Consider the following 25,493-nt stretch of genomic DNA (forward strand, 5'->3'; position numbering starts at 1 on the left):
ATGTAACACTATACTTAAGGCAAGTCTTCTCTACAATTTTCAGTCGTAGTTTAACTCCATATTCAGTTATAGAAATACTTTCCATTTGTTGACAGATGGAATAGTTTGGAACAGTCGGATGAAGCGTGCTCACCACAAAGGTGCCCGCCACAAATCAGTTGTGTCGTTGTACAACAAGCTGTGTGAAATTGTGTCGTTGCTGGCTGAGCTTTTAGAGGTGGAGATGATGACTGACACCGTTATTTTGCAGGTAAGCATCAGGACTGCAAAAGTTATGTTATTAAAGGAAAGCTACAGAAAAAATTGAAAAGCCTACTATACTATGCTAAATATACCCCAAATTCAAGTTCTTACTTACTAGTATTTAACATAAGTCCATCATAGTTTTGGGATCTCTTACCATTTGCAACTTAGGCTGTGATGACAGCTTCATGATTGAATTACAGTTGTATGTGACATCAGCTTTCTAAATTATGAAAAGTGCTTTTAAAGCTGGTGATGGATTTCGAGGAACTTTTTGAATTCAAAGCCCACTACTAGTAACTTGTCAATTCCCTCAAATTCGTCGGGAAGTTCCTTGCAAAGGGTTGGAGATGCCAAAACTATGATAGACTTATGTGAAACAAATAAAGAGTCTAACTTGACTTTGGGGTACCCTGGGTATATTTAGCATAGTATAGTATAGTAGGCTTTTCAATTTTTTTGTGAATTGACGGGAAGTGCCAGAATGAGTCATTTATTTCTGGATCAGAAGAAGGTGCAGAGATCTGCTGTGCTTCATGTTTCTCTACATTTCGGCTACTAGCTAAACATCAGACAAGTTCCTGTAGTTCTGTATTATTAGTTGGAAAAGGTATGTTATGATTATGCTTTTATTAAATTCCTTTATACCTAATGGTATAACAGCCTTTATCTGGTTAACAGATTTATGTATTATGAACTGTTATTGCACACAGCATGTACATGTTTGTTCAGGATTTACAAAAGATTATTGCTTGTTCTTTTGCAATTGCAATGTACTTGACGATACATGTATAAATTATCTATATTATCTGCTTCGTAACTGAAAATCCCACAAACTCTAGTGCCTCTGTCACCATAGTTCTGAAAACTGTGATTGTGATTCATGTGATGATTGCTAGTGTCATTCCTATTTACTGTAGAATGTGACATGTGTTATTATTATATTAGGCCACACCAATTTAATTTGTTGCTTCTCAGATTTTTTCAGGAAAAAAATGGAGCGACAGGTCAAAAAAAAGAAGAAGTTTTGCAAATAGTCTGGGGTAAAGAAAAGGGTTAACATAACATAAAGAATAAGAGGATTATTCAAGTTTCAGCTTTGTATGGCTCATTTTATGCAATGCACACCGTTCTTCGATCTAGTACTTTAATTTCAGCAACAAAATTACCTTTTGCCATGTAATATATGGATTGATATTGAGAAATAGTTTTAATTAATAAACGAAAAATTATAACTTATGATCAATGTGACCACACTTTTTAAGTATATGCAGGCCTTTATAATCTATTTTGGTGGCTATCGAGTTTTACAACTGAATAGATAGTAAAACTAGAAGTTAAAATTTGTGAATGGGAGTTGTGACCCAATTTGATTTATTTGTTTCAAAATGGGAAAAGCAGGACAGGCTATTCCGAGAAGCAACAAGATAAATTGGCGTGGCCTTATGGTGACAGTTTGAATAACAGAAGTCTAATACATATTTATCACAAACGAATGCATTAATCATTACATGTATTGGAATCAAGTTCAAAAAGTTATGTCTACAAACTGTTTTCTTGTTGAAAGGTGTCGAGTTTGGCAACAACTCCATTCTTTGTTGAGAATGTCAGCGAGTTACAGCTTAGTGCACTGAAACTGGTCATGGCTGTAAGTAATTTTTCTTTACCACTGTCATCTCTTTTTTCAAAGTATTAAAGTTTCAGGTATACAATAGTCAGTTCTTGCATTTTGCTTGTCTGTTGGAATGTGTTACTGATCTGTGTTGTATTTTACTTACATGTATCTGAGTGTATGATTTATTGACTGTTTATTGGAGTATACTAATTAGTATGAACACCTCTCTGTTGGCAGGTGTTTTCCCGCTATGACAAGCACCGTCAGCTCATACTGGAGGACATATTTGCCTCCCTTGCAAAATTACCGTCAAGCAAAAGGAACCTTCGCAGTTACAGGTATTGCGTTTAAAACCCTGTACAACTTACTGGAACTTGCCTTAAGCCCCCCTCTCACTGGGCACTGTGGCGGCAGCGTGCGAATGGCTACCGCTGCAGTGCCGTGCACAAATGCCAGCGTACCGGTTGAAACAGCGAATTTTTTTGAAATTAAAAAAAAAACAGCAAGTGGTAAGATACTGCGAGCTTGGCGGGACCTCACCACGAGCTCCCCGCGTTATTTATTGTGTAAAAAGTGAGATGTCAGTTTCAAGGTTATACGTATATTCTATAACATGTTGCCTTTGTTGCACCAAGTGTCATAAGTGAACATCCTTTTATGACTTCAAATCAATTTTTGATGCACTTTAATGATTTTACATTGTATTTTGATTAATTGACAACACTGGATTTTCAATCAATTGAAATCACTATTCTCATCAAACTACTGTACAATCAGTCCATCTCCCTAGCTATTGATCTGTTTAACAGTTTGGGTAAACCTGTTTAACTGCGTTGTAGTGAACTTACTGGAATAAATGTACAATGCAGAGATGTAATTTTCAGTGGGATTAAGCAATGTGCCAATGAAAAGATCAGAACATCAACAGCTACAATCCTCAACCTGATATTGGGGTCGAAGTTGATATATTGCGAGTTAGTCGGTCAGGAAAGATATCAGGCCCCTTGTCTACCTGTACTTGCACTGCTCTTGTGCGATTCAAAAAATACAGTGATAAACTAGACGTGATAACCAGTCAGACACTTTATCAAGGAACCAGAATATAACAGTAAAACAACCAAACATGTCATTTGAAATTCTTGACTTGATAGAATAATTATGTACTTTTAAAGTTTTGCCAAATTTTACTCCATGTTCCACCGTAAGGTACCGTAATGAGCTGCCGCCGCCGTGCCGCAGCCCAGTGAGAGGGGGGCTTTAGGTCAAAACTTCTTTTATATTTTGTTTTAACCTGTCAGACTGAAATGTTTTTTGACAGTCTGAAATCTTTGTTAAATAGGCATGTTTTGGGTGCAAATGTACAGTAATGTAATTCATTGCAGTGGGAAGGATTGTACATGTATGTGGAACAGGTCTAACTTGACTGTGTACCAGACTTGTCCAAAGGGTTGTGGGGTAGTTGCATCTCGGTTAGAGCATGGTTCATGTCCAAATGCAAAGTTGACCACTCTAGGTCTCTTACTAGGAGACCAATTTTCCATTGCACCACTTATAAAATTGTGCGATTTGTGGCTATTTATTTTAACATGTCTTCTCGACTATCAAACAATCAGGTAATTTGAGTGTTGCAATTTACTTTACTAGGAGCCCCAGAAACTGGACACACGGAATGCTACTTTTCATATGGCATTGTATATAATTTCCCAGTAGACTTGGAGCTCAATGTTTTTTGGGAACAGGGGCACTCAAGTGATGATAATTGTGTGTCATTTTCTGTCCATATTAGTTTGATGGTGCCCTCCCATTCTTCCTTGATTTTGCCAATGCCTGCATATAAGTTCTTATTAAATAGTCTTGAGCAAACTCTGTTTGGTAAGAAACCAGTCTGAAACCTGTTCCACGTGTAGAAGAAACGAGACAGTTCTCCTAGAATTGTAGAACTGGATAAGAACGAATCTGCAACCAGTGTTTGCCCCATGTATGTCAGACTTGTTGAATATGACACTTAGTCTAGCAGTACTGTACAGTGTTGGAGTGTTATAATACACACTTTTTTAAGATGATTGTGAGATAATGATTATGGTAGTAGTATTTTCTAAGCATTGTAAACCTGTTTTACCCAGATTGAACTCAGAAGACAACATCCAGATGGTGACAGCCTTAGTGCTGTCTTTGATCCAGTGTGTGGTGACATTGCCTGAGCCAGAACATGAAGACTCTAACAGGGACCCAGAGAAGACAAAAGAGGACAAGAAATCACAAGAGTCCAAAATGGATGATGATGTCTTAATTGCATCCTCATATGAGACTGCAATGAGAACTGCACAAAACTTTCTCTCAATTTTCCTTAAAAAGTAAGTTTCTATTCTCCTCATAACCACAAAACAGTAATTTTTGAGCAATGTATATGTCACAGTAGAGATTGGAATCCAGTAGAGTCTAGTAGCGATTGGATTTCCAATCTCTACTAGTATAAGTAGAGATTGTAATTCTAATAGGAGAAATTCGGATTGCTTCAAAATGTTTTGGAAAATAGACTGAAACATTTCACACCTGAAATTTAGCATAGGTAAGCCTACATTCACCATTACTATTCTAGGTGAATCCCTTTATGTTTTAGATATCTGATAAACCTGTCAATACACATTGTAACCATGGGGACAGCCATCTGGTTCAACCTTAGTCAATGGCAGTTGGTAAATGCCACTGATATGTAAATCTTAGACATTTTCATACGGCCATTATGAGTTATTGACTCAATATGCTCAACCGTTTTTTCCAGTTAGTTAGTGACACGGTATACATTTTTGTATAAGAGCTAATTCACCCATGCCAAGCCAGTTCCAAAGTTGATGTCAAAGTAACAGCATAAAGTAGCTTGATAAAGTCATGGCGGAGCAGCAGCAGCAGAAAGCAGAAGTCTACAGATTGGTTGAAGAGCAGATCAGCTACTACACAAGAAGGATATGAAAAGGCTCTACAAGCATTTACAACTACATTGTAGACAAGGGGGCAAGTTTCAAGAAATCCAATCTCTACTAGTTGAATCTGGAATTCTCCTAGTAGAGATTGGAATCCCAATATTCAGATCCCGATTCACTTGAAGAATTCCAATCTCCTCTAGTAGAGATTGGAATTCCAATCTCTACTATTAGAGTTCCGGACATTCTCTACTATTAGAGTTTCGGACTCTACTGGATTCCAATCTCTTCCCTAGACACATTCATGTACTTTGTCTATACATCTCTATTTCTTTAGTACCTTTTCTTGGTCTTAAAGAAATTACCTTGATTGCTGTCTTCTTAGAATATTACCTCTATGCATTCCTAGATAGATATATCTGTTCTATGTAGGAACTTTTAGTTGTGCCAATGTGAAATACCGGTAGTATATATCTGCTTACAGTTTGTACAATGTATATCTTCAGACTGTAAATGAAAAATAACATGTGCATGATAGTATTTGAAAAGGTGAAGGTGATAGCAAGTATGGCATGTACATTGTATATCTAAAGAGGCTACTGGATTCCGGATGTTTCAGGTGCACCAGCAAAGAGGACGAAGACTACCGGCCTCTGTTCGAAAACTTTGTCCAAGACCTTCTGGCCACAGTCAACAAACCTGAGTGGCCAGCCGCAGAACTGTTGCTCAGCCTTTTGGGAAGACTACTAGTAAGGAACATTTCTATGATAAGAAAAGACAGCTTTATGCAGATGGACATAGACAAGTGCCTTTTGTAACAGGTCATGATTGACAAAGTTCTTTTATTTCAGAAGAACATGATTGTGTCATAACAGATAACAGAATTCCTGTTTATGTAGAATAAACGTGTTTGCAAACATGTAGCTATATATGACCCACAGATACCAATTTTGCTGATTTGGTGTGGAGTCATTGTTGAAAAGAGGAAAATGAGGGCTTTATGAACTTTTAGGACATTATTCGGTTGACAATTATGAAAATTGCTTTACACAAAAGATACAATTCCTTCATGGTCAATGACACTGAATTCATAATTATTGGTACAATGTTTAAAATAGGTATACAAGGGGTGATCAATAAGTCCTTGGCCTTACCCAGAAATAAGGTGCACAACTTAAATATTGGAGAATAATCTTTAAATATAAAGGCTTTTATGAATGTCTGCCAAAATTGAAATCATTGGGATCATTCCTTTACAGGCGACACCCAGTAATGTTAAGTGAGGTAGAAGGATAAAGACATGGACAATTGAACTGCGACCTGAGGTGTGCGGGCCAACTTGCTCTGCTGAATGTCAGATATCCGGTTCTTTTTAGTTAAAATAAGAAGTAAATGTTTGTCAAATATTTTGAGAAATAAGAAAAAAATGTTCACCAGACATTTTGACATTATCTTCGAAGATTTTATGCCGATTTATGGCATTCATGGCACCAGGAGCTTGACTCACTCAGCTCTGATCAACGGTTCAACCTTGTTTTTTTTCGCCACTTTAAGACCTACTGATTTTTAGATGGATGTCGGTTGAAAAGTAATGACCACATTAATTTGAAATTTGGTGGATATTGCTAAAAGACGTCATACTATTTAATTATGTCCCAAAATTTGACTTGTGCACCTTATTTCTGGGTGAGGCCGAGGACTTATTGATCACCCCTCGTATCATGGATATTGTAATACAGGACTTGAAATATCACGTCCAGTCCTGCATATGCAGGTTAGTGAAAGTAGAAATTGAGTTACGCAATTATTTCTGATGTCTACCTGCATCTAACCTACACCGGTCCATGTATTGGGTATGTGAGAGTATGTTGGGAGTATGAGAGTACATGTATGTTAACTGCATTCGACGACCTTATTATCTGTTTTCCGAAATATTTTTTGGCAATTAACAGCATGTATTTTCTCATTTTGCAGCTGCTTTATACTATTTGTGTGTGTGGAAACGGACAAAAATTGATGTGCGCTGATGTCATCCCTATAATCAAATTAACATGGCCGTTAAACAGGGATCGAAATTCCTTTTTTGGAAATAGGTGCACTGGTGCACCCAAGCAAAAGAATTAGGTGCACAGAAAGAATTTGGGGTGCACCACATAAAATAAAGTTGATTCTCAACAAAACATATTCATAAAGTTTAACACTACTGCCTCACTTAAGAATTTCAATCTGTAATTCTATAGCTAACTTTCAAGCAAAACAAAATTTCAAATTTCAAGCAATACATCAATTGAAGTATAACAAAAGGTTATATATTGCTTTTTCTGATAGTTACATTTCAAGAATATTCTGTATACTAGTGTACAATAGTACCTTTACCCTATAGCATGCAAAAATATCTAGGTACACTAGTGCACCCAGTCAAAAAAAAATTAGGTGCAGAGATCCAATTTTGGGTGCACAAAGGTGCACATGCACCCACTATTTCGTGCCCTGCCTTACAAATGCAATTCCAAGGTAAAAAAAGTGTTGAAAGAACAAATATGAGGAATCTATATTTCTGTATACCATACTCTGGGTGGTTAGTTTTGTTCATCCTTCTTGATCACGTTGATTTCATATTGAAGGGACTTTTTTTGTTTGCAACCTTTTTTTTTTATATGCACGCACACATCAGTTTTGGGGTCCCCAGAGGATGTCATCCATATAATAAAAATTTAATTACTCAGCCTAATCGGTGTTACCAAGTATCAAATGCCAAACAAATAACTGAAATACAGTTAAGTTTGAGATATTTATTTCCTCAAATCTATTAGTCATTACCCAGCAGAATTATGTACATGTAAGTTGCCTGATACATGTATACAGGAAGTGTTTTGGGCTCCATGATTTAATATCAATGATAACCATTGTGGTTTGTTGATCAGAATGTATTTCATGTTGAATAAGCTGTCAGCTAAACATTGAGTTCAGACTTTGAAATCCAACCATACTTCAAAATGAAATAGTTTGATAGAACTTCCGCCTGTGTTGTCCCTGTTCACATCAGGTTCACCACTTCAGTAACCGTTCTACTGAAATGTCTTTGCGTGTGTCATCGTTGGACTACCTGGGAATGGTAGCAGCACGATTAAGGAAGGATGCTGTGTCCAGTGAGCTGGATCAAGACACTTTAGATGCTGTCATGGATGAGGTGTGTGATGATTATGCATATTTTTGGAGTGGCAAGTGACTCTTGCTTTCCTATACCATGGTTTATACAATTCATGTGTATGTCTATGTTTGTGTTGAAAAAATTAGATTTTAGGGATTAAAAAGAAATCAAATCTAACAATGAAAGCAGGGTTTTCATTATACAGTGCTAAAATTTCATTATACATGCAGTGCTAAGGGTTTTCATTATTTTCTTTCACAGTATCTCAGTGAGACGGTTTCTTTTAAAAATCCTTCAGAATCTGCACATTGTAAATGTACTTGTTTAAATTAGGTTTTATTCCATACATTATGTGTTTGTGTATTTTGCCCAGATAAACTCTGTGTCTGAGAGTGAGTCGGTACAGGTTGAAAAAGACGAGGCAACAAGTCCTGCTGTAAGTAGTTTTACTTAATTTCATTTCTGATATGCAGTGTGCGAAATACTTTTTTTGAGCCAGGTGGCCCGGTGTGCAACCTGGGTAGAAAGCCAAGTTGCCTATTGAAATTTCAGGTAGCCCCACCTACAATTCACTGATTTCTTGAAATTGAGTTCATTGCATTGGGCCACACCAATTTAATTTCTTGGTTAACAGATTTTTAATTTTAGCAAAAAAAGCACCCGAAAGCCTCTTCAAAGTGGACTATTTGACAAAAGACTACTTTCTTTTAATTTGGCCCGCTAAATTCTGCCTATGCACCAATATAAACATGACAATACGCATAATTTTGGCAGATATGATCAAAGTTTGGACGTAGAAACACGGCTGTTCAGCAGCAGCCAATAAGAGATGCGTAAAGCGATAACATCTCGCAATATTTGCATACTATTACGTAATATTGGGGCAGCCAAAAACATGGCACGCCGGTTTTCCAGTTCCTGCTAGAAAACTGCAACAAGTTACTACTATACTGGCCACAGAAGCGTAATCAGGCTTCCTATCTTAATATATGGCAATCATGTAAGAAAGAAGCTGTCAAAAGTCACCTACCTGAGTTTTAGTCCATGAAAAACATGCATTGGCAGGGGTGTCAGGCCTCTAAAGTTTCAATTTAGAGCATAATTTCAACTTTCTAATCGGCGCAACCCCTACGAATCCAGCCGTGTTTACAGAAATTGACCTTTGACCTCCTTCTCTACCTGATAATCACACAAAAACACCAAACTTGTACTGCCTACAGACACCACAAACATGGATCCAAGTCTGATTTTTCAACACAAGTAGAAGGTAGAAACCCTTACCTGTAACATCCAGCTCAGAAATACCAACATATCCTAGAAAAAAAACCTTTACAGCTACTTTTACCAAGGGTACCAAACCTATTTCCATGGGCTAAAAGTTGGCCTTCTGCGCCTGCGCCGATTACTGCTGTGTCGCCTGTTACTACACAGTCACTTGATAAACGACTGAAATGTATTTTTAAACAATCATTTGTGGCAGGAACTGCCTTAAAGACATGTACTTGTCGGGACATTTCAACTGCTGCGTCGGCCCGGAGAAGGGGTACATACCTTATTCAGGTTTTCTCAATTTACCTTTCAAGGCCGCAAATTTGCCCGAATCGGGGTGCGTACTTTAATCGACAGGTGGCACTTTTTACAGCTGCCCAACCTTTTTAGCTGTCTAGTCTTTTAAGCCTTTTAAGTGGAATTTATGGTGCTGTAAGCTGCCATCAAGGAGGAATCAACACAAACTTCTGCAGGGAGCTCTATTTGTAGCTATGAACAAGACACAGATCAAAGTAGTCGCCGTAGCCCTGTATCACCCCCTCCACTTACCTTAAACGGCGAGCCCGGCGAGAGAGTCACATCCTTCAAGCTTCTTGGAATTGTGATCAGCAACGACCTTACACGGGGACCTCATGTTGAGTACACGTTAACTAAGGTCCAACCGCGTATACATTACCTGCGCGTAGCAAGGCATGCTGCCCTACCCACTGATGTACTCGTGCAAATCTACAAGTCTTTTATCCGACCTGTGTTAGAGTATGGGTCCCCTGTCTGGGCCGGCCTTCCACGTTGTCTGTCAAACGAGTTGGAGAGAATTCAGAAGATGTGTTTGAGGATATGTGGAGTTCCTTGTGACCACCTGCCAACCCTGGAGTCTAGGAGAGGGGATGGGTCACGTAGTGAACTTCAGAGAATACTAAGAGACCCCTCCCACCCCTGCAATGTCTTCCTCCCACTTAGGAAGAAGCCTGACCATAATCTAAGGAACAGGGAAACCCGACACATGTACAAATTACCACTTAGCAAGACCAAACGTCACAGTGACTCGTTTGTTATGAGGACTCGGAGAGACATTCAAAACCTAGTTTAAAGCTATATTTGTCTGTCCTCGTTCGTCCAGAGTAACTTTTTTAATGTATTTAAGCGCATGATAATTCTTTTAAATCTGGTCTATTGGAATGTTTTTAACATACTTCTGTAAGAAATCTAATGTAATTCAGGTGTGTCGTCAGACACACCTGCAATGTTGATTTCAGAATAAAGATTGATTGATTGAAGTACACAGCACTGGATTAAGTTCTTTTTTGTATTGAGAGATGCACTACAAGATTGAATATTACAATGTCATCGTCCTATAGAATGTTGATTTGGCAGCACACTGTACGAATGTTTTGTTTTTGTGTTGTTGCGGCCCGCTGCTGGGAGTTCCTGCCTCCAGTTGTAGCAATAGCCAATCAGAGATGTGTAACGCAAATACTTCATGCAAGATTAACATATTGCGCAATGAGCTTACGCAAAGGATCTTGGAACAGTATACAATGGCAGATCATACGGTGCTTAGAGAAATTTGCCCACATTTTCATATATACTTTTCAAATTACACATACCAGTAGAATTTATGCCGACATGCAATTTTACTTGTAACTGATAAAAGGATTTCTAGCACACATATCCCATGGGTTCAGGTCAGGACTTTGATAACTCTGGACCTGAACCTTAACCTCTGGACCTGAATCCAGACCTGAACATGAACATGAGTTTAAGTATGCAGCACTAACAGTTGTGTTATATTCTTTCAGTTTGCAGATGGTGACCAAACACAAACATTCCAGAGAGCCATGTTAGACTACTTGGCAGAGAATTCAGACACAGATCCAGCCCTTCATGTGAGTAAACATGGAGTCCACTGATTTTGCAATTATCCATATTAAACCATTTGCTGAATGCACATTTGCTGAAGGTAAGTAAGGCATCCTTAGCCTGTAGTTCCATGACCTTAGTCATGCCCCTGTAGAATCTTTACAAATAAATCCATGATTTGTAGATCAAATCTTTACAAATAAATCCCTGAAGTCCATGGCAACCTCTGTATTTATGGTAATGAGTGGTTATAGACATTGATTTGACACGAATTAGGGGCATTGGAGCATTTCTCATCATTAATATTGTTTGCTGTGGTGGCTTTGGGGCAGAAAAGTGATACATAATGACAACCGTGAGTTGATTCAGGTAGTCTTAATTTACATTATCTCATGCTTTTGCTCTTTGGCTTCCATTTTTACAGTTTGCACGCCAGTTCTACATCGCACAATGGTACAGGGACTCAACAGCCCAGATTGAGAGATCAATGAAAGGGTTCAAGTCCAAAGGTGCAGAAGATGACTCGGATGAGGAGGAGGAGGAAGAAGATGAAGATGACTGTGGTGTCAAAAAGCAAAATATGGTTGAGCCAGTGTCGTCTGCTGATGTAATGCAGGCTGCAGATATGAGGAAAAAGTTTCTTTTGACCATGGTCCAGGCCAGCCATGGACCACTTGGAACTCTACGGTAAAGCAATTCAGACTTAAAGTGAAAGTAATGTACAGCTGCGGCAAGCACTTAATCTTATATAGGGACTCGACTACAGAGGCGAGTTTTTTTGTTCTGCAGATGATAATTTTTTGTATCCAAAAAAATGATTATATTGGCAACTTGAAATAGAACTTGGACAAGGCAGCAGTTTTATTATACAGCACCAATATTCTGATAACCCTTCGAGTACCCTCCAGATAAATTACAAAATGATGGTGTATGGTGTGTGTGGATAGTTTTAGCTTAATTATTCTATTGCTTTGACCCCAAAATTGACCAGTATCTTCAGCAATTATCCCATAGGAACCAATACTTAGGGCATCATTCCCATCATGTATATCACCCCATGGGTCCACCTGGAGGAGCTCTACTGGGTTACTGGACTATGAATGGATCATTTATTTGTACATCTGTGATTACATTTTGCAAATTTGGTTGATTTTGTATTCATAAAAATATGTTTTTTTCATAATACCTGCTTCTCATGCTGTGTTCCCTTTAGCAAACCGTATGATGTTAACACTAAAACCTGACTGGCCCAAGAAAACAGATTATCTTCCCTTTTCACTAAAATGGATAAAACACTGGCAGGCATTGACGTGTAGAGAAAGCTTGTGTAGAAAGGTGTTATTATGCTTACCTACACGCTTGCTATTAGCTAGCAGGGGGTAAGGGCATCTGATGAACGCCCTACATTAAGAAAACAAGGAAATTAGATGCCCTCATTTTGCAGGGGATGCCTTGTTTCCCAGGTAATTACATACACATGTACATGTGTTCGCCGTCCACTCACTGCTCACTGTTGTTACAAGACACTCTGACAAATCCATAGAGCCCATACATGTCAGCCCTTTTGTAGAGTAGAGTAGAGTACACATGTGCAGTGTCAACACTAAAGGCCCATGAGACGTAAACAAAACCCGTTTGGTCATTGTTATGCAAATTGAGACAAGGTCAAGACGAGAACTGTTCACAGGGGCCTTCCCCTTTGACTCTGCACAAGCGAACTCGAATCTACGAAAGGCATTATACCATTTTTGTATCAACACTGTTGACATTTGCTTCTTATTTTCACAGTACCAAGCATAGCAACTTGAGCTATGAGAATGCTTGTTTGATTGCTCGTTACCTGGCATCACAGAGACCTTTCTCTCAAAGCTTTGACATCTACTTGCAGCAGGTGAGAATTTATCAAACAAATGAGACTTGCATTATCCCAGAATATGCTGCTATGTATTTTACGACATGTGGGTGGGTGAATTTTGAAGAATATTGTGTTGATTGTGCAATCTACCAGAGTTGAGCAAAACACTAGGTGATATCTCTCAAAATATTGTGAGATACTCAGTCTGGTTTTCTACATTCAATTTGATAAAGGTAAGTCTCATTCACCATCCACTGATTCAATGTTCAATGTTTCATTCGTTAGAGAACTTATTCAGTAGTGATTTTCTTTTTCTTCCTGATAATGCAAAATGTTTAGAAACATTTGATCATGGAAAAGGTGATACCATACGAAGATGCAATATGTTTGAGCCTTCCATTGGTTTGTACTAATTGCTTCCCTCATATTCAAACCAGAGACAAGAGTTCAGAATCTTGGTTTTGGTCAACCATACATGTACTCTCACCTCTCAAATACAAGTACCCCCTTAGATAGAAGTACCCCCCGGAAAATTTCAAAAATTGACAGTCGAGGTTAGGTAAACTGTGTCCATACATGTACAACTGTCCGAGGGAAATAAGATAATAAGCAGGCAGGTAGGTTATAACTTATATCCATTCAACTATGCCTCAGGACCATACCTATTATAAAGATATTGAACAGAATAACTGTACATAGCCTGTTCAAATCAGGATGATCTTCCTCGCCTCTTTGTAAAATATAATAGTAATGTTGAAAAATTGGGCATACACTGTAGGTTCCCCGCTATGACCCCTAACCGGGGGCCACAAGAAGTGAAAATAGTCATGTACATGCATTTTCTACTTGGAACTTGAAGCATGCGATCGAAGAAAATATTATTTTTACTGACAATCAGTGACATATAACACAAATCATCAGATAGCTACAGTACTTAAATGTACCGGATCATATTTTCGAAAGACGACACCCCCCCCCCAAAAAAAACACAAATATGAACAGTCCCTCCACAAAAAAAATTATGTCTATAAACTTTTGCTCCATAGCGTCGACGACAAAGTTGCAAATGACTTAAATGTAGTGAGATGAAAATTCTGCTTTTATCGGTTCTGATAACCCCCTAGTACACCCTCTTAATTTCCATTCATCTTGAAGTTTTGTTCTGTAAAACTCTGGAACCCAATTTCAATGGAAATAGAATACTTATGTCCATATCTTTCTTAGAATTATCAGGGTAGCCATTGTAATGTCAGTAATTTTTAACCATAAATAATTCGATATTTGAGGGTCTCCGAGGGGGGTCCCGGTACTCCATAACGAAAAATACCTGGAGGGTTTTGATGATATGGCTGTTCATAGTTCCACATACCTATCACATGTACAAAGTATGAGCCGATTTGGTTGACCCCCATCTTCCGACCTCTGCCTGGTATTCTCATGCAATGACTTAAAAGTAACAAGAGTTCTACGACCTCATACCTTCGCCAAATGATTTTGACCTTTATGACTGACGTATTAGGAGTGTTTTTCATCAATCATCAATCATACCAGTTGACCCTCTTCACCCAAATAACATAAGTTGTCCAAACCTCCTTGTTATGACTATGAGCTTAACAAAGAAGGTTATGCTAACATTTATCATCAGTTATGCAAATAAGCTCCCTCCTTATTAGCATAATTTGATTCAATGGTGTTCACATTCACACAACTTCCTAATGCCACAAGTATGAAATTGCCGTCATTTACTAGTATGGAATTATAGTAGTTTCTCATTAACTATGCTAATTAGGCCCACATTTGCATATTTCCTATCTATCAACATTCCTCTCTTCCTTAGTTACAAATGTCACATATTTGAATAGTCATATCATGGAACACAGCAGATTTTTAAAATTGCCTCATTAATTATGCGAGTTAGAATTTGATTTGCATAATTATCATCCAATCATACAAAGCATCACGTAAGCTATCTACATACCAAAAATCATGACCATCCATCAAGACCATCTCGAGTTATAGTTTTTCTCATTAATTATGTCAATGAGGTTCTCATTTGCAAAGCTGATATCTATTAATATTTCTCTCTTCCTCAGTTACATATGTCACATGTTTGAGAGTCCTATCATGGAAATTGATGGATGTATAAACTTTCCTCATTAATTATAATAAGTATCTAATCATGTACATCAGCACTCAAGCTATGTACTTACAAAAATTTATGACCATCCACCGAGCCCTTCTTGAGTAATTCCCTTTCAAAGTCTGAAGCAAAACCTGCCCCTGCTATAGCCAACCCATAGGTCTGCTTGGAGACTACCTTACCAATGCCTACAGCTGGCTGACAGCCAATTTGTCCGAGTAACTGACGTTTCCTGCCTTCAACATGACCCCTCAGGACCCCTACCCCTATCCATGACGCCTTGAAACAACACAGCCAACACGTACACATACTTCAGCATACAATATATCACATTTTTACACTTTTCTCGTTAATTATGCAAAACACTTCGCCCAAAATCTAATCATCTTGAGATTTCCCACATACACACGGACACACCAAATACGACAACAAACCATCCAGGCGTTCTCGACTTATCCTGTTCACTAACAGACACACAGACATGCATCAAAAAATAACCTTCTCGACGAAATTTCGTCGCGAAGGTAATAATGGAGAATGATATGAATGAACAAATTCATGTTTCCAAACTTTTTGTGTTGAGTGTATATAATATACCTACCCACACCAGGCCAGTAAGGCAAAATTGCTCCGTTTGGACAATGGGTGAATGGAGTTGCAGACAGACGCCTGGACTTAAATTCTAAAATTTATTTTGTATTTATTTAATTTTTGTATGGCATCATTCTGTTGAGTACAGATTCTACGAGTGCTGAGTGAGAATGCGATTGCAGTTCGGACGCGTGCTATGAAGTGCTTGACTGCAGTGGTAGCAGTGGATCCTGGTATATTAGCTCGGGTAACTGTTCTTTATCCTTGCTACTATAATACTGTTTTGTGATCAAAGTGGGGTGGGAAAAGGTGTACATGTACATGTACATTCCCAATTAATATTTCTGCATGCCAAATGTAATGAGATACATGTTGTAGTCTTATATGTCACAGCAGTCCTTTAGAATTGTTCGAAGTATCAAGATTTGAAAAAAAAAAGATTTCCATGATAAATCTCGGGAGTATTCATAAGAATTCCAACACAATATGATAGAAGATTCTATCATTCCAACACAACAAATAAAAGAAAAAAAATGGATGCCTTGTACAACCTTGTTTGTTTTTTCAATGTAACAGTAACAGCCTTCTTAGAGTTTGAATGGTCACTTTGAATGAAGGACCTTAACATGAAGGAACTTTGAAGTTACTTGAAATTTCCCTCACATTAAGGTCATTCATGCATGCAAGGGTAACCACAATGAACTGTCATAACTTATTAGCCTCTAGTCATTTCTTTTTGGTTGATATTCTCATAGACAATTCTTAATTTTAGGCTGACATGCAGAAAGGTGTGCATGGGCGATTCATGGACCAGTCTACTTCTGTACGGGAGGCAGCTTTGGAGCTCGTTGGCAAGTTTGTACTGCTGAGGACAGAACTTATTCCCCAGTACTACGATATGATCATTGAGAGAATACTGGTAAGTCAGCCACATATTTTTATCCTAGATATGAATGTGAGGTGGCGTAGTGTCGCACCTATGGTAAAGATCTCAAACAACTTCTCTTCCTACTCATTTCAAACAGGTTTTGAACATGTTCAATTTCCTGTGCAAATTTTGTTTAAACCCGGTCTAGAATCAGTTTAAAACTTTTGCAAAAGTCCTTTATGACATGTTAAAAATCTGTTGAAAACTTGTACCCTAATCAGCCGTTAATGTGTGTATACATTTACATTTGTAGCTATTTAATTAAAAATCTTGTGTTGTTGGTAAATATGATTACTCCAGGCATACTTTGAATTCAAAACAAAGGCTACAGAAAAAGTTGGGACGTGAAAGCTGTCATTTTGCCAGTTTTTTTTTTTCAGAACACGAAAAGTGAAAAACATCTACAGTAGATTCCGCATATCTGTATAGCCCATTTGTCAGCGTAAATTATACGACTCGCCGAACTATACGACTCCCCGAACTAGTGATATTGACGTACCGAAGGAGGGGGGGGGCGAATAGGATTTTGAGCAAGACACACAAACACTGCGTGGGATACTCCTGCAAAAAAAAAACTCCCGCCATATGTTGATCACGTGAAATCTTGCAGCCAACCAATCAGAGCACATGTTTTCATGACGCAAACCAATCAGCGCTTAGAACACGCGGTAAACATGAGTAAACAAAGATGGCTGCCTGGCGTCACCCAGCCTTCGCCGCTACATTTTACGTGAAATTGCGCTGTAAAATACGATTCATCTACGCTACATAAGTAGAATTTTCACGGGAAAAGTATTTAAAGAATACATTCTCCGCCGAATACGCCCACAAATAACCTCAAATCGCGGCAAATCACAGCGTAAAGGCTCAAATGCTTGGGCAAAAATCTTGTTTTTCTTAACGTTTCGCTGACTTTCGTCGCGTCGTTTGAGCCTTGAAAAACAGGTTTTTAATGAGATCAACGTATGTCAAAGGTACCGATATCGACTGTTTGAAAGCAGAACAATAGCAAGAAACAAAAGAGAGCGATTGTCGAATGGTAGACGGCGTCCCCGCTCCCGAAACTACAATACAAACCCAAACTTTAGCCTATTGTTTCGGGTCATTTTACGATAAAATCGGACAAGATTCTACACAATACGACTGTGGATGATACAGTTATACATTGCTTTTACCATTGAGTGGATGGTAAATGGTTTGGTGTTTTGGAATTCTATACAGAAATACGAAATATACAGAAAAAAGGTATACAAATAATTGGAATCTACTGTATTGTGAAACAAGGATGAAGATTTCATATTTGTGACGTGCCACTTATAGGTTAACATGTATGATACATAATATTTAAAAATTTTTACTTATTGACAATGATTAATTGACAAAGATTACTGCCACCACTTCTCCACCAAAACTCATGTTTTTAGGTCCCCATAAAAAATTAATCAAACTCAAGTACATGTGCCACATTTAAGGATTAGGCCACAGCAAGTAAATTTTATGGATGGCATCCTCTGCAGACTCCAAATTTAGTGCGCCAGCAAAAAAACAAGACATCCACATTTTCAAACTTGAACACCATAAAGCATGTCAGAAGAATTGAAGCGATAAAACATGGTACAGTCAAACCTGCCTAGGCGACCACCTCTTCAACGCGACCACCTGGCCATGGTGACCGTTTTTTCTCGGTCCCGAAAATTTTCCCCATAGGCACAAGCATTAAGCGGGCCTGCCCAAGGTGACCACCTGTCCAACGTGACCGCCACGAATTGGGACCGCACCGAGCACAATCCCTGCCCATGACAACCGTTTTCTAGCGTGTGATGACATCGGATTTTGCTGTCTATGACGGAAATGTTTTTTTAAAAAGACCTTGACGGACAAAAATCTATGGAATAGCATTGATGTGTTTTAATAAAAAGGAAGTTAGTTCAATCTCAAACTGCTCCCCAGTGGAGGTGTTCTGTAGTGCATCCCAGTTGAATTTATACAGAATACCGCAAGCTTCTGGTTCGGTTTGAACTTTTCAAGACGATTACGTGGGGCATGGCGTCGGAAAGTCAGATTTCACAGAGATTACTATCCATATCCTGTGTCTTAATAAATTCCACCAAAAAATGACTTCGTAGTGGGCAAAACTTATCGGGCGAGACATGTTGTTGGTCGCCGACACCATCTTGGGTTCGGGGGTTGGCGAACTGCTGACCTTTCTAAAACACGAAGCTTCTGTATATGAACATTTCTCCCGTTATTGATGAAAATTAAGATTCTTATTTTTTTTCTCACAAACCCTTATTGGGTGCTGCTTGCTTGTGATCGCCGACGCTGTACATTCTGCTGCACTCTTACCTTTCGATGCGGTCGTGAGCTCGTCAGCGATATGTCACAGTGTTCCATAATTTTATCCTTCAGTTGTCAGATCGAAAACTTTTCGCCCCTTTTATCCAGCAGTCGGCGCCCAAAAGAAGGCTAGGGGCGGCATATTTTTTCTAGGGCTTTTTCCTAGGCCTGAACTTAGATTTTATACATGTGTGTGTGTGTGTGTGTGTGTATTATTGTATCATTTTCGGTTTGTTGACCATTGCTGAAGGGTAAAAAAGAATCTTGTTTTTTTATTTCAAAATCAGGCGAAAATCAATGCGCGCACTGATGTCATCCATAAAATTTACTTGCTGTGGCCTTATATACAACAAGAGCAGTTAACATAGTATACATGTATGGCATTATACACTTTGTGCCAAAAATACGCCCTTCTTCTGATAGTTGAACATTGTTTTCTATCATACAAATTCGTTCTTCAGAATGTAGGTCTTGTTGCAAGGTACATGTACATGTAGCTGTGAACCTAAACAAATTTTAGGTACAGGTACAGGTACGCAGGTTTAGGTACAGGTCCGGACCTGAACCTGTACCTAGATTACTTATTAGAAAAATAGTTGATTTTCAATATGGCCAAAAGCATGTTTGAAATGATAACTGATAATATTTAATCGTGCTAGTTATTATTTTCATAAAAATTTGACTCCAGATACTCAAAGGTGTTTTTCTGTGCTGCACTACATTGTAAGTATAAATGTGGCTTCTGCCCACTGCCATGGTAATTTTATCGGTCAAAGTGGCCGTCCCCTGACCTGTTATCCTAGCCAAGCTTGAACTAATTGGTACCTGTTCAGTATCGGTCCACCAGGGTTCAGGTATTTTGGACCTGTACCTAATTGATTGTACACTGTACCTGTAGACAGCTCTATACGTTATCCAGTCATGACTACCAGTCACGTCACTGTGAACATGACAACCAGTTCAGAACACAATGCAGTGGCTCAAGAATAAGTCGTCTTTTGAAAAGCAACTATATAATTGTTATATGTATTACATGTAAAACCTTCATCTAGACTTATTGCTTCCCAAAGAATATTTTTCGTGAACTGTGGCGCTATTGTATTGCATTGTTCATTCTGACATCATTTTCAGTCATAAATGTGACCAAAACCGTGAGTGTGAAGGATTGTTTGTGGTGCGTTGTTGACCATTACTTTTGTTTTAATGTTTTATGGCTCATAGGAGTTCCTGGAAGTACTTGTATTGAAGTATATTTTATTTCTTCTCAGGATACAGGTATCAGTGTTCGCAAAAGAGTCATCAAGATCCTGAGGGACATCTGTCTAGAGGTTCCTGATTTCACCAAGGTCACAGAGATGTGTGTGAAGATGATACGAAGAGTGAACGATGAAGAGGGTATCAAGGTAGAGTTCTGCTTTGTCAGGAAACACATTGTGTACCATAATACACTTTTACAGTGTATATGACATGTATTTTATTTGTTTGAAGACTGGACAGGTGCTTCCCAAAGTCTAAAAGTAGATGCATTTCGGCCAGTTCAATGTAATTTCTTTGTAGTTGGGTTTTTGAAGGAAAACAAAATAATATACTCCACACTGCGCACCGGCAGAACAAAATTGGTTTATGGGTATGTTTGATCAGGACTCAAATTTTTTCCACTTGCATTCAAAACTAGAGTTCCACGAACACATTATCTTCGCCAAATAATCAAGGCTTATTATGGATAGTGATTAGTATTTACATGCTTATCACCCCCTGCAAATTTGATCATGCACCATACCATTTGGAAGTTATGATGGGGCGAATGAGTCCAGTCTAGATATCATTTGATGGTACAGGACTAGTGTATGTGTCTAGTGTGCTGATATGAGTTATAACTGGTTATGAAAAGATATGAGTATGTTGATATTATATGGGCCACAAAGGTTCAATATTGCAGTGTTGTAAGTTGAAAGTGATGATGAAATGGTACAGTCAATACAGATGAATCAATTAATCTTTATTCCATATCATACACATTTTGAAAGGCATAGTACGTGTGACTTTTCTAGCTAGCAGTGGTGCAGTTTTGGTGCAGTGTACTCTCCAAGCAGAGGAGTGGGTCTGGCTGTTTTTTGATGTGTTTTTTGGTAAAAAAACAGCTCAACCCACACACGTTAAAAACCAGCTGGACCCACACCTCTGCTTGGAGAATAGTGGGTGTCCCATTTGTTTATTTTTCTGACCTACATGTACGTTTATGCAAGGCCATCTGACCTGACACTGCCCCATGTCCCATTATGAAATACAGCGGGTTAACAAAGTTTCCTTACTAATTATGCAAATTAGCTACTGATTTGCATAATCAGTCATTGATTATGTAAAGTACCATCTCAGCTCTCTACATACCAAACATCACGACGTTCTGTCGACCCTTTCTCAAGTTATTCATGTCCGAATGTTAAAACAAAAACACCCACTTCAGTTCTAAACAAGCCGCTAGGGGGCCAAAATTTACAGAACTTACTTCCTGCGGCATGAAGTATCTACCACACAAAAATCATGACCATAGCACTTTCAGAAAATATGCCCCAAAATTTGAAGCTCCGCTACAGTACCTTAGGTAACCGCTAGAAGGCCCATTATCGAACTTGACCTTCCTTTCTGTAAACCCTACCCATCCACTAAATATCATACAGATCCATCAACAGCTTCTCGAGTTATGCTGGCGACATACAAATACACATCCACACAAAGCCTGCTGCAATGCCGACGGAAAATGCCAGGGGAACCATTTTTGAACTTGACCTCCGTTTCCACAACATCTACACACCTACAAAAAATCATGAAGATCCATCAACGTTTCCGTAACTTTTTTTGCCTACATACAATCACAAAAAAAGTTAAAAGTCCGCTGCAGTACTGTTAAATAACGCAAGGTGAACCATTTTCGAACTTGACCTTCCTTTGCACAGCCACTACACACCTACCAAAAATCATAAAGATTCATTGAAGCTTTCTTGAGTTATGCTCCTGACATACATACAGACCCACCCAACAGATTTTTCAACCGAAAACATAATCTTCTCCGAGTACAAGTACTCGGCGAAGATAATTACCTGCACCACATAAATTTGACCTGCACCACTGACTTTACTGGAAGGATGTCATCATCGTTTGCGGCTCAGCCAGACGTCCACTCTAAGTAATAAATATAATACATGGTACATAACACGCTGAAAACTGCACAGAAACTATCGCAATTATTACCTTTGCTGAGAAGGTCGGTTTTTTTTCTAGAAAAGAATTGTCTGCCGCACTAGCCTCATTTTTGTACCATTTAGGCCGCCGCTTTTTGAATGTCAATAGCCCAATGATGCCATTGCTCTGGTACAGTCTACCGGTACAAGGTGTGAATAACACGGTGTGATGAGACTACTGCCAACCAATTTGTTCAGCAGGAGTCATAATGATTGTTCTGTGTTCTACTTGACCTTTGAATTAGAAGATAGATCAATTCAACTGTCCAATGAAACCGTCAGAGACTCAAAACATGTGCTTTACTTCCAGAAACTGGTGAATGACGTATTTCAGCAAATGTGGTTCTCACCTGTCAAGTCATCTGATGAGGAGAGCCTTTTTCGGAAAGTCATCAACATTACTGATGTGGTAAGGATAATGAGTTTTGTATTATCTAGTTTACTACACAGTTGTTTTGGATTTTTTCTTTCTGTCGGTGGAAAAAATACGGAGTATTTCTGAAGGTTCCTGTCACAACCGTTTGAATTGGCTTGTTTAAAAGGAATGATAATCTGCCACCATTGTATTCAACAAAGGCTTTTTCACCACACTTGTTTAGCTGTGTGTATTTCTTTTAGGAGGCTACATGCACTGGTCATCCCTCACATTTACAACATGCATTGATGAGTTGCCATTACCATCTCCACAGGTTGATGCCTGCAAGGAAACAGGATATGACTGGTTTGAACAGTTGCTGACTAATGTAAGTAACATGTAGACAGTAAGTAGGGATTTTTTCCAATCCCTTTTTGGAGAGGGTATATTTTGGAATGTTACATTTTTGCACTTTGGTCATTTGGGAACAGTCTAGTGTTTGCATCAGGAAGGGATTTAGGGTATAGTTGCTTGCATTTCCTTATTATTCAAACCATATTATGGCATACAGTATTTACCACCAGTAGACTCATCTTTAATTTGGTCTGTTCTCAGTTATTTCTCTCCCGTTCTCTGTAGCTGTTAAAGGCAGAAGAGAACACCTCCTACAAACCTGCCAGCAGAGCGTGTGTTCAGATCACTAACTGTTTGGTGCAGAATGTGCTCAGTCTGGAGGAAAAAACTGCAGGTTAGTCATTTAATCTGTCTGATCAAGGAGGTTAAATACAGAAGGAGGAAGGACAGGATTGGCCTTCTTTTAGGAGAGTACGTTTCAACAACTTCACGTCAAGGTGCTAATTGCCTCCAATTTGCATTGCCCGCACTGGCGTGAGTCTTTGTCACGGTCAGTTTTCAAGATGGCTCGCCCAGTAGATGACGATTTTGACTTTGATTTCAGCGATTTCAAGGACGATTTTAGTGAAATAGAGCGCGAAGAAGCGTGTAGAGATAGCGACAATCCCATGGAGCAAAATTAATACAAACCTCGTTGCCGCCAGCGGCCAGGGAAAATATGTGTGCAGTGAGTGCAGTATACCGGTACAGTACAAGAACGCAGGACGGATAGACATAATTATAAACACAGTTTGTCTACGATGGAATAAATAAATAAAACTGAGAAGCGTGGAGGTTATCTCTATTTAACCTCCTTGTTTTGATTCAATGTTTGTGCACATTTCCTTGTGGCATTACGATTATAATACTGAGTGTAAACTTTCCTGTGGCTAATACTTGCTCCAAATCCTGCTCATGACTACGAATGATATCCACCGAGACCAGACTTACAAAACAAATAATGCAAAAGTCATGCGATGAGTCCAGGGAAACTCAATGGAGTCCAACAACACAAAATATTACAATGGAACACCAAAGCTATGTACATGTACTATCCTGAAAATCTGTCGGTTTGGGGGGGGGGGGAAACAGTCATAATGTATTTATAAAGGCATCTAACGCAGAATATTTTTCATATTTTTGACCTGAAAAATCCACAAAAATGCCTGTAAACACACCCATCTTTGTCGTACAGCGCCAAAACAGGTATCAAAATGTCTGCCATCGTCCCCTCTCGGCGATAATGCCGTCTGCGCAGGTCACATTCGCTTTCCAAATAAGGAAATCCCCAGAAACTGCTGGTATCTCGGTAATAGCTCGGGCGCTTCTCGACAAGTATCGGAGGGCATGACGTCACAATCGGGCTCATTAGCATAGAGTTTGAATGGTTTTGCCGCCAATGCCCGAGAAGAACTTGCCAGCAGAAAGGGACGCCACCGGAGGGCGGAAACAATAGATCGCCCTGTGGTTTGGCGGGTCAGTACAATAGCGCGCAGCGGGGTGATAATTGTGTCCTTCCTCCTTCTGTATTTAAGCTCCTTGGTCTGATGCATGTGTCTTTTCATGTTGTCAACTGGTAATTGTATGTGATTTTAAGTACACTTCATTGTGCATCCAATAATGCAAAAAGTTTACATGGGGGGCAGATTTCATACATCATAGGATGGTGGTTATCCTGAAAAAATGGAAGTGTCAATGTAATTTGTAGACAATATGTCCGCACCAATTTTCAAGTTTAACTTTTAGAAATGGCAAATTGCTTGAAAAGGTAGTCTAAGAGTAGTTCACCATTTTTTAAATGAATGTCTCAAAGCATTGATTTCTAGAATATTTGTAGAATTCACCTGGCGACATCCATACTTACATTGTCACTGGCAAATAAGACCACTTTGGGCAAAAAATTGACTGGTATGAAGAGCAGCTAAATAAGGTTAAACCTTTGACCCCTGGTCACTCTGCCTTTCTTCCCTCTTCAAAATAATATCAAATGCTTCACTTCGATTCTCGTCAAACTCAGAAATGTTGTACAATCTAGCACAAAACATCACATTCATCATTTGCACAGGACAATGTACTGCGATTTAACATTTCTGTATGATCCACTACACTTAAAATAACTCAACTCTTGTTTTTTCCCTGCAGAGACAGTAGAGAACAGGACAAGCAGCCATCGTCTTGTGTCTTCCCTGCAGACGCTGTACCTGTTCAGTAAAGTTCGACCTGAGTTACTTGTTGATCATGCCATGACTCTCCAGCCATACCTGTCCACGCAGTGTAGTGTACGTAATGCTTTCCCTACTTTATTACTTTGTGCATGGACAATGTACAGTCAGACCTGACAACGACTGAGCAAAAGTAGTCGCTAGACAGGTTACTGCCAGAACATGGGTGAGAGAGCGTGCCCCTGGCGTATCTTCCGATATTGAATGTTAAGACATTGTGAATTGACACGGTAAAATTTCTGCTGCATTTTGTTTATTCCCGGTCCTGGGTTCGAATCTGGGGTCCCCTGATTTGTCCCGACGTTGTGCCCTTAGGAAAAACTTAAAAAGAATTTCCTCACTTCACTGAGGTGAAAATTAATACCTAGCTTCAG

General features: G+C 38.9%; 1 protein-coding gene and 1 long non-coding RNA gene across 3 annotated transcripts in view; one reads left to right on the top strand and one right to left on the bottom strand.

The window, feature by feature from the left end:
- The window catches only part of LOC136444474 (uncharacterized), a 456,752-nt gene that overhangs the window by 351,814 nt on the left and 79,445 nt on the right, over positions 1–25,493 (bottom strand). The window lies entirely within an intron of this gene.
- Positions 1–25,493, top strand: part of LOC136445288 (nipped-B-like protein A) — an 87,695-nt gene that overhangs the window by 28,053 nt on the left and 34,149 nt on the right. For both annotated transcript variants that reach the window (XM_066443208.1, XM_066443209.1), the window contains 17 exons: positions 96–250; positions 1,811–1,891; positions 2,096–2,196; positions 3,982–4,212; positions 5,399–5,528; positions 7,826–7,969; positions 8,304–8,366; positions 10,999–11,085; positions 11,484–11,746; positions 12,848–12,950; positions 15,794–15,892; positions 16,418–16,564; positions 20,179–20,313; positions 22,460–22,558; positions 22,839–22,892; positions 23,144–23,252; positions 25,040–25,176. In XM_066443208.1, coding sequence (XP_066299305.1) covers positions 96–250; positions 1,811–1,891; positions 2,096–2,196; positions 3,982–4,212; positions 5,399–5,528; positions 7,826–7,969; positions 8,304–8,366; positions 10,999–11,085; positions 11,484–11,746; positions 12,848–12,950; positions 15,794–15,892; positions 16,418–16,564; positions 20,179–20,313; positions 22,460–22,558; positions 22,839–22,892; positions 23,144–23,252; positions 25,040–25,176 — 2,138 coding nt within the window. The remainder of the gene's footprint in view (positions 1–95; positions 251–1,810; positions 1,892–2,095; positions 2,197–3,981; positions 4,213–5,398; positions 5,529–7,825; positions 7,970–8,303; positions 8,367–10,998; positions 11,086–11,483; positions 11,747–12,847; positions 12,951–15,793; positions 15,893–16,417; positions 16,565–20,178; positions 20,314–22,459; positions 22,559–22,838; positions 22,893–23,143; positions 23,253–25,039; positions 25,177–25,493) is intronic.

The sequence above is a fragment of the Branchiostoma lanceolatum genome, chromosome 11 (assembly GCF_035083965.1).
Source record: "Branchiostoma lanceolatum isolate klBraLanc5 chromosome 11, klBraLanc5.hap2, whole genome shotgun sequence".
In the NCBI taxonomy this organism is placed as follows: domain Eukaryota; kingdom Metazoa; phylum Chordata; class Leptocardii; order Amphioxiformes; family Branchiostomatidae; genus Branchiostoma; species Branchiostoma lanceolatum.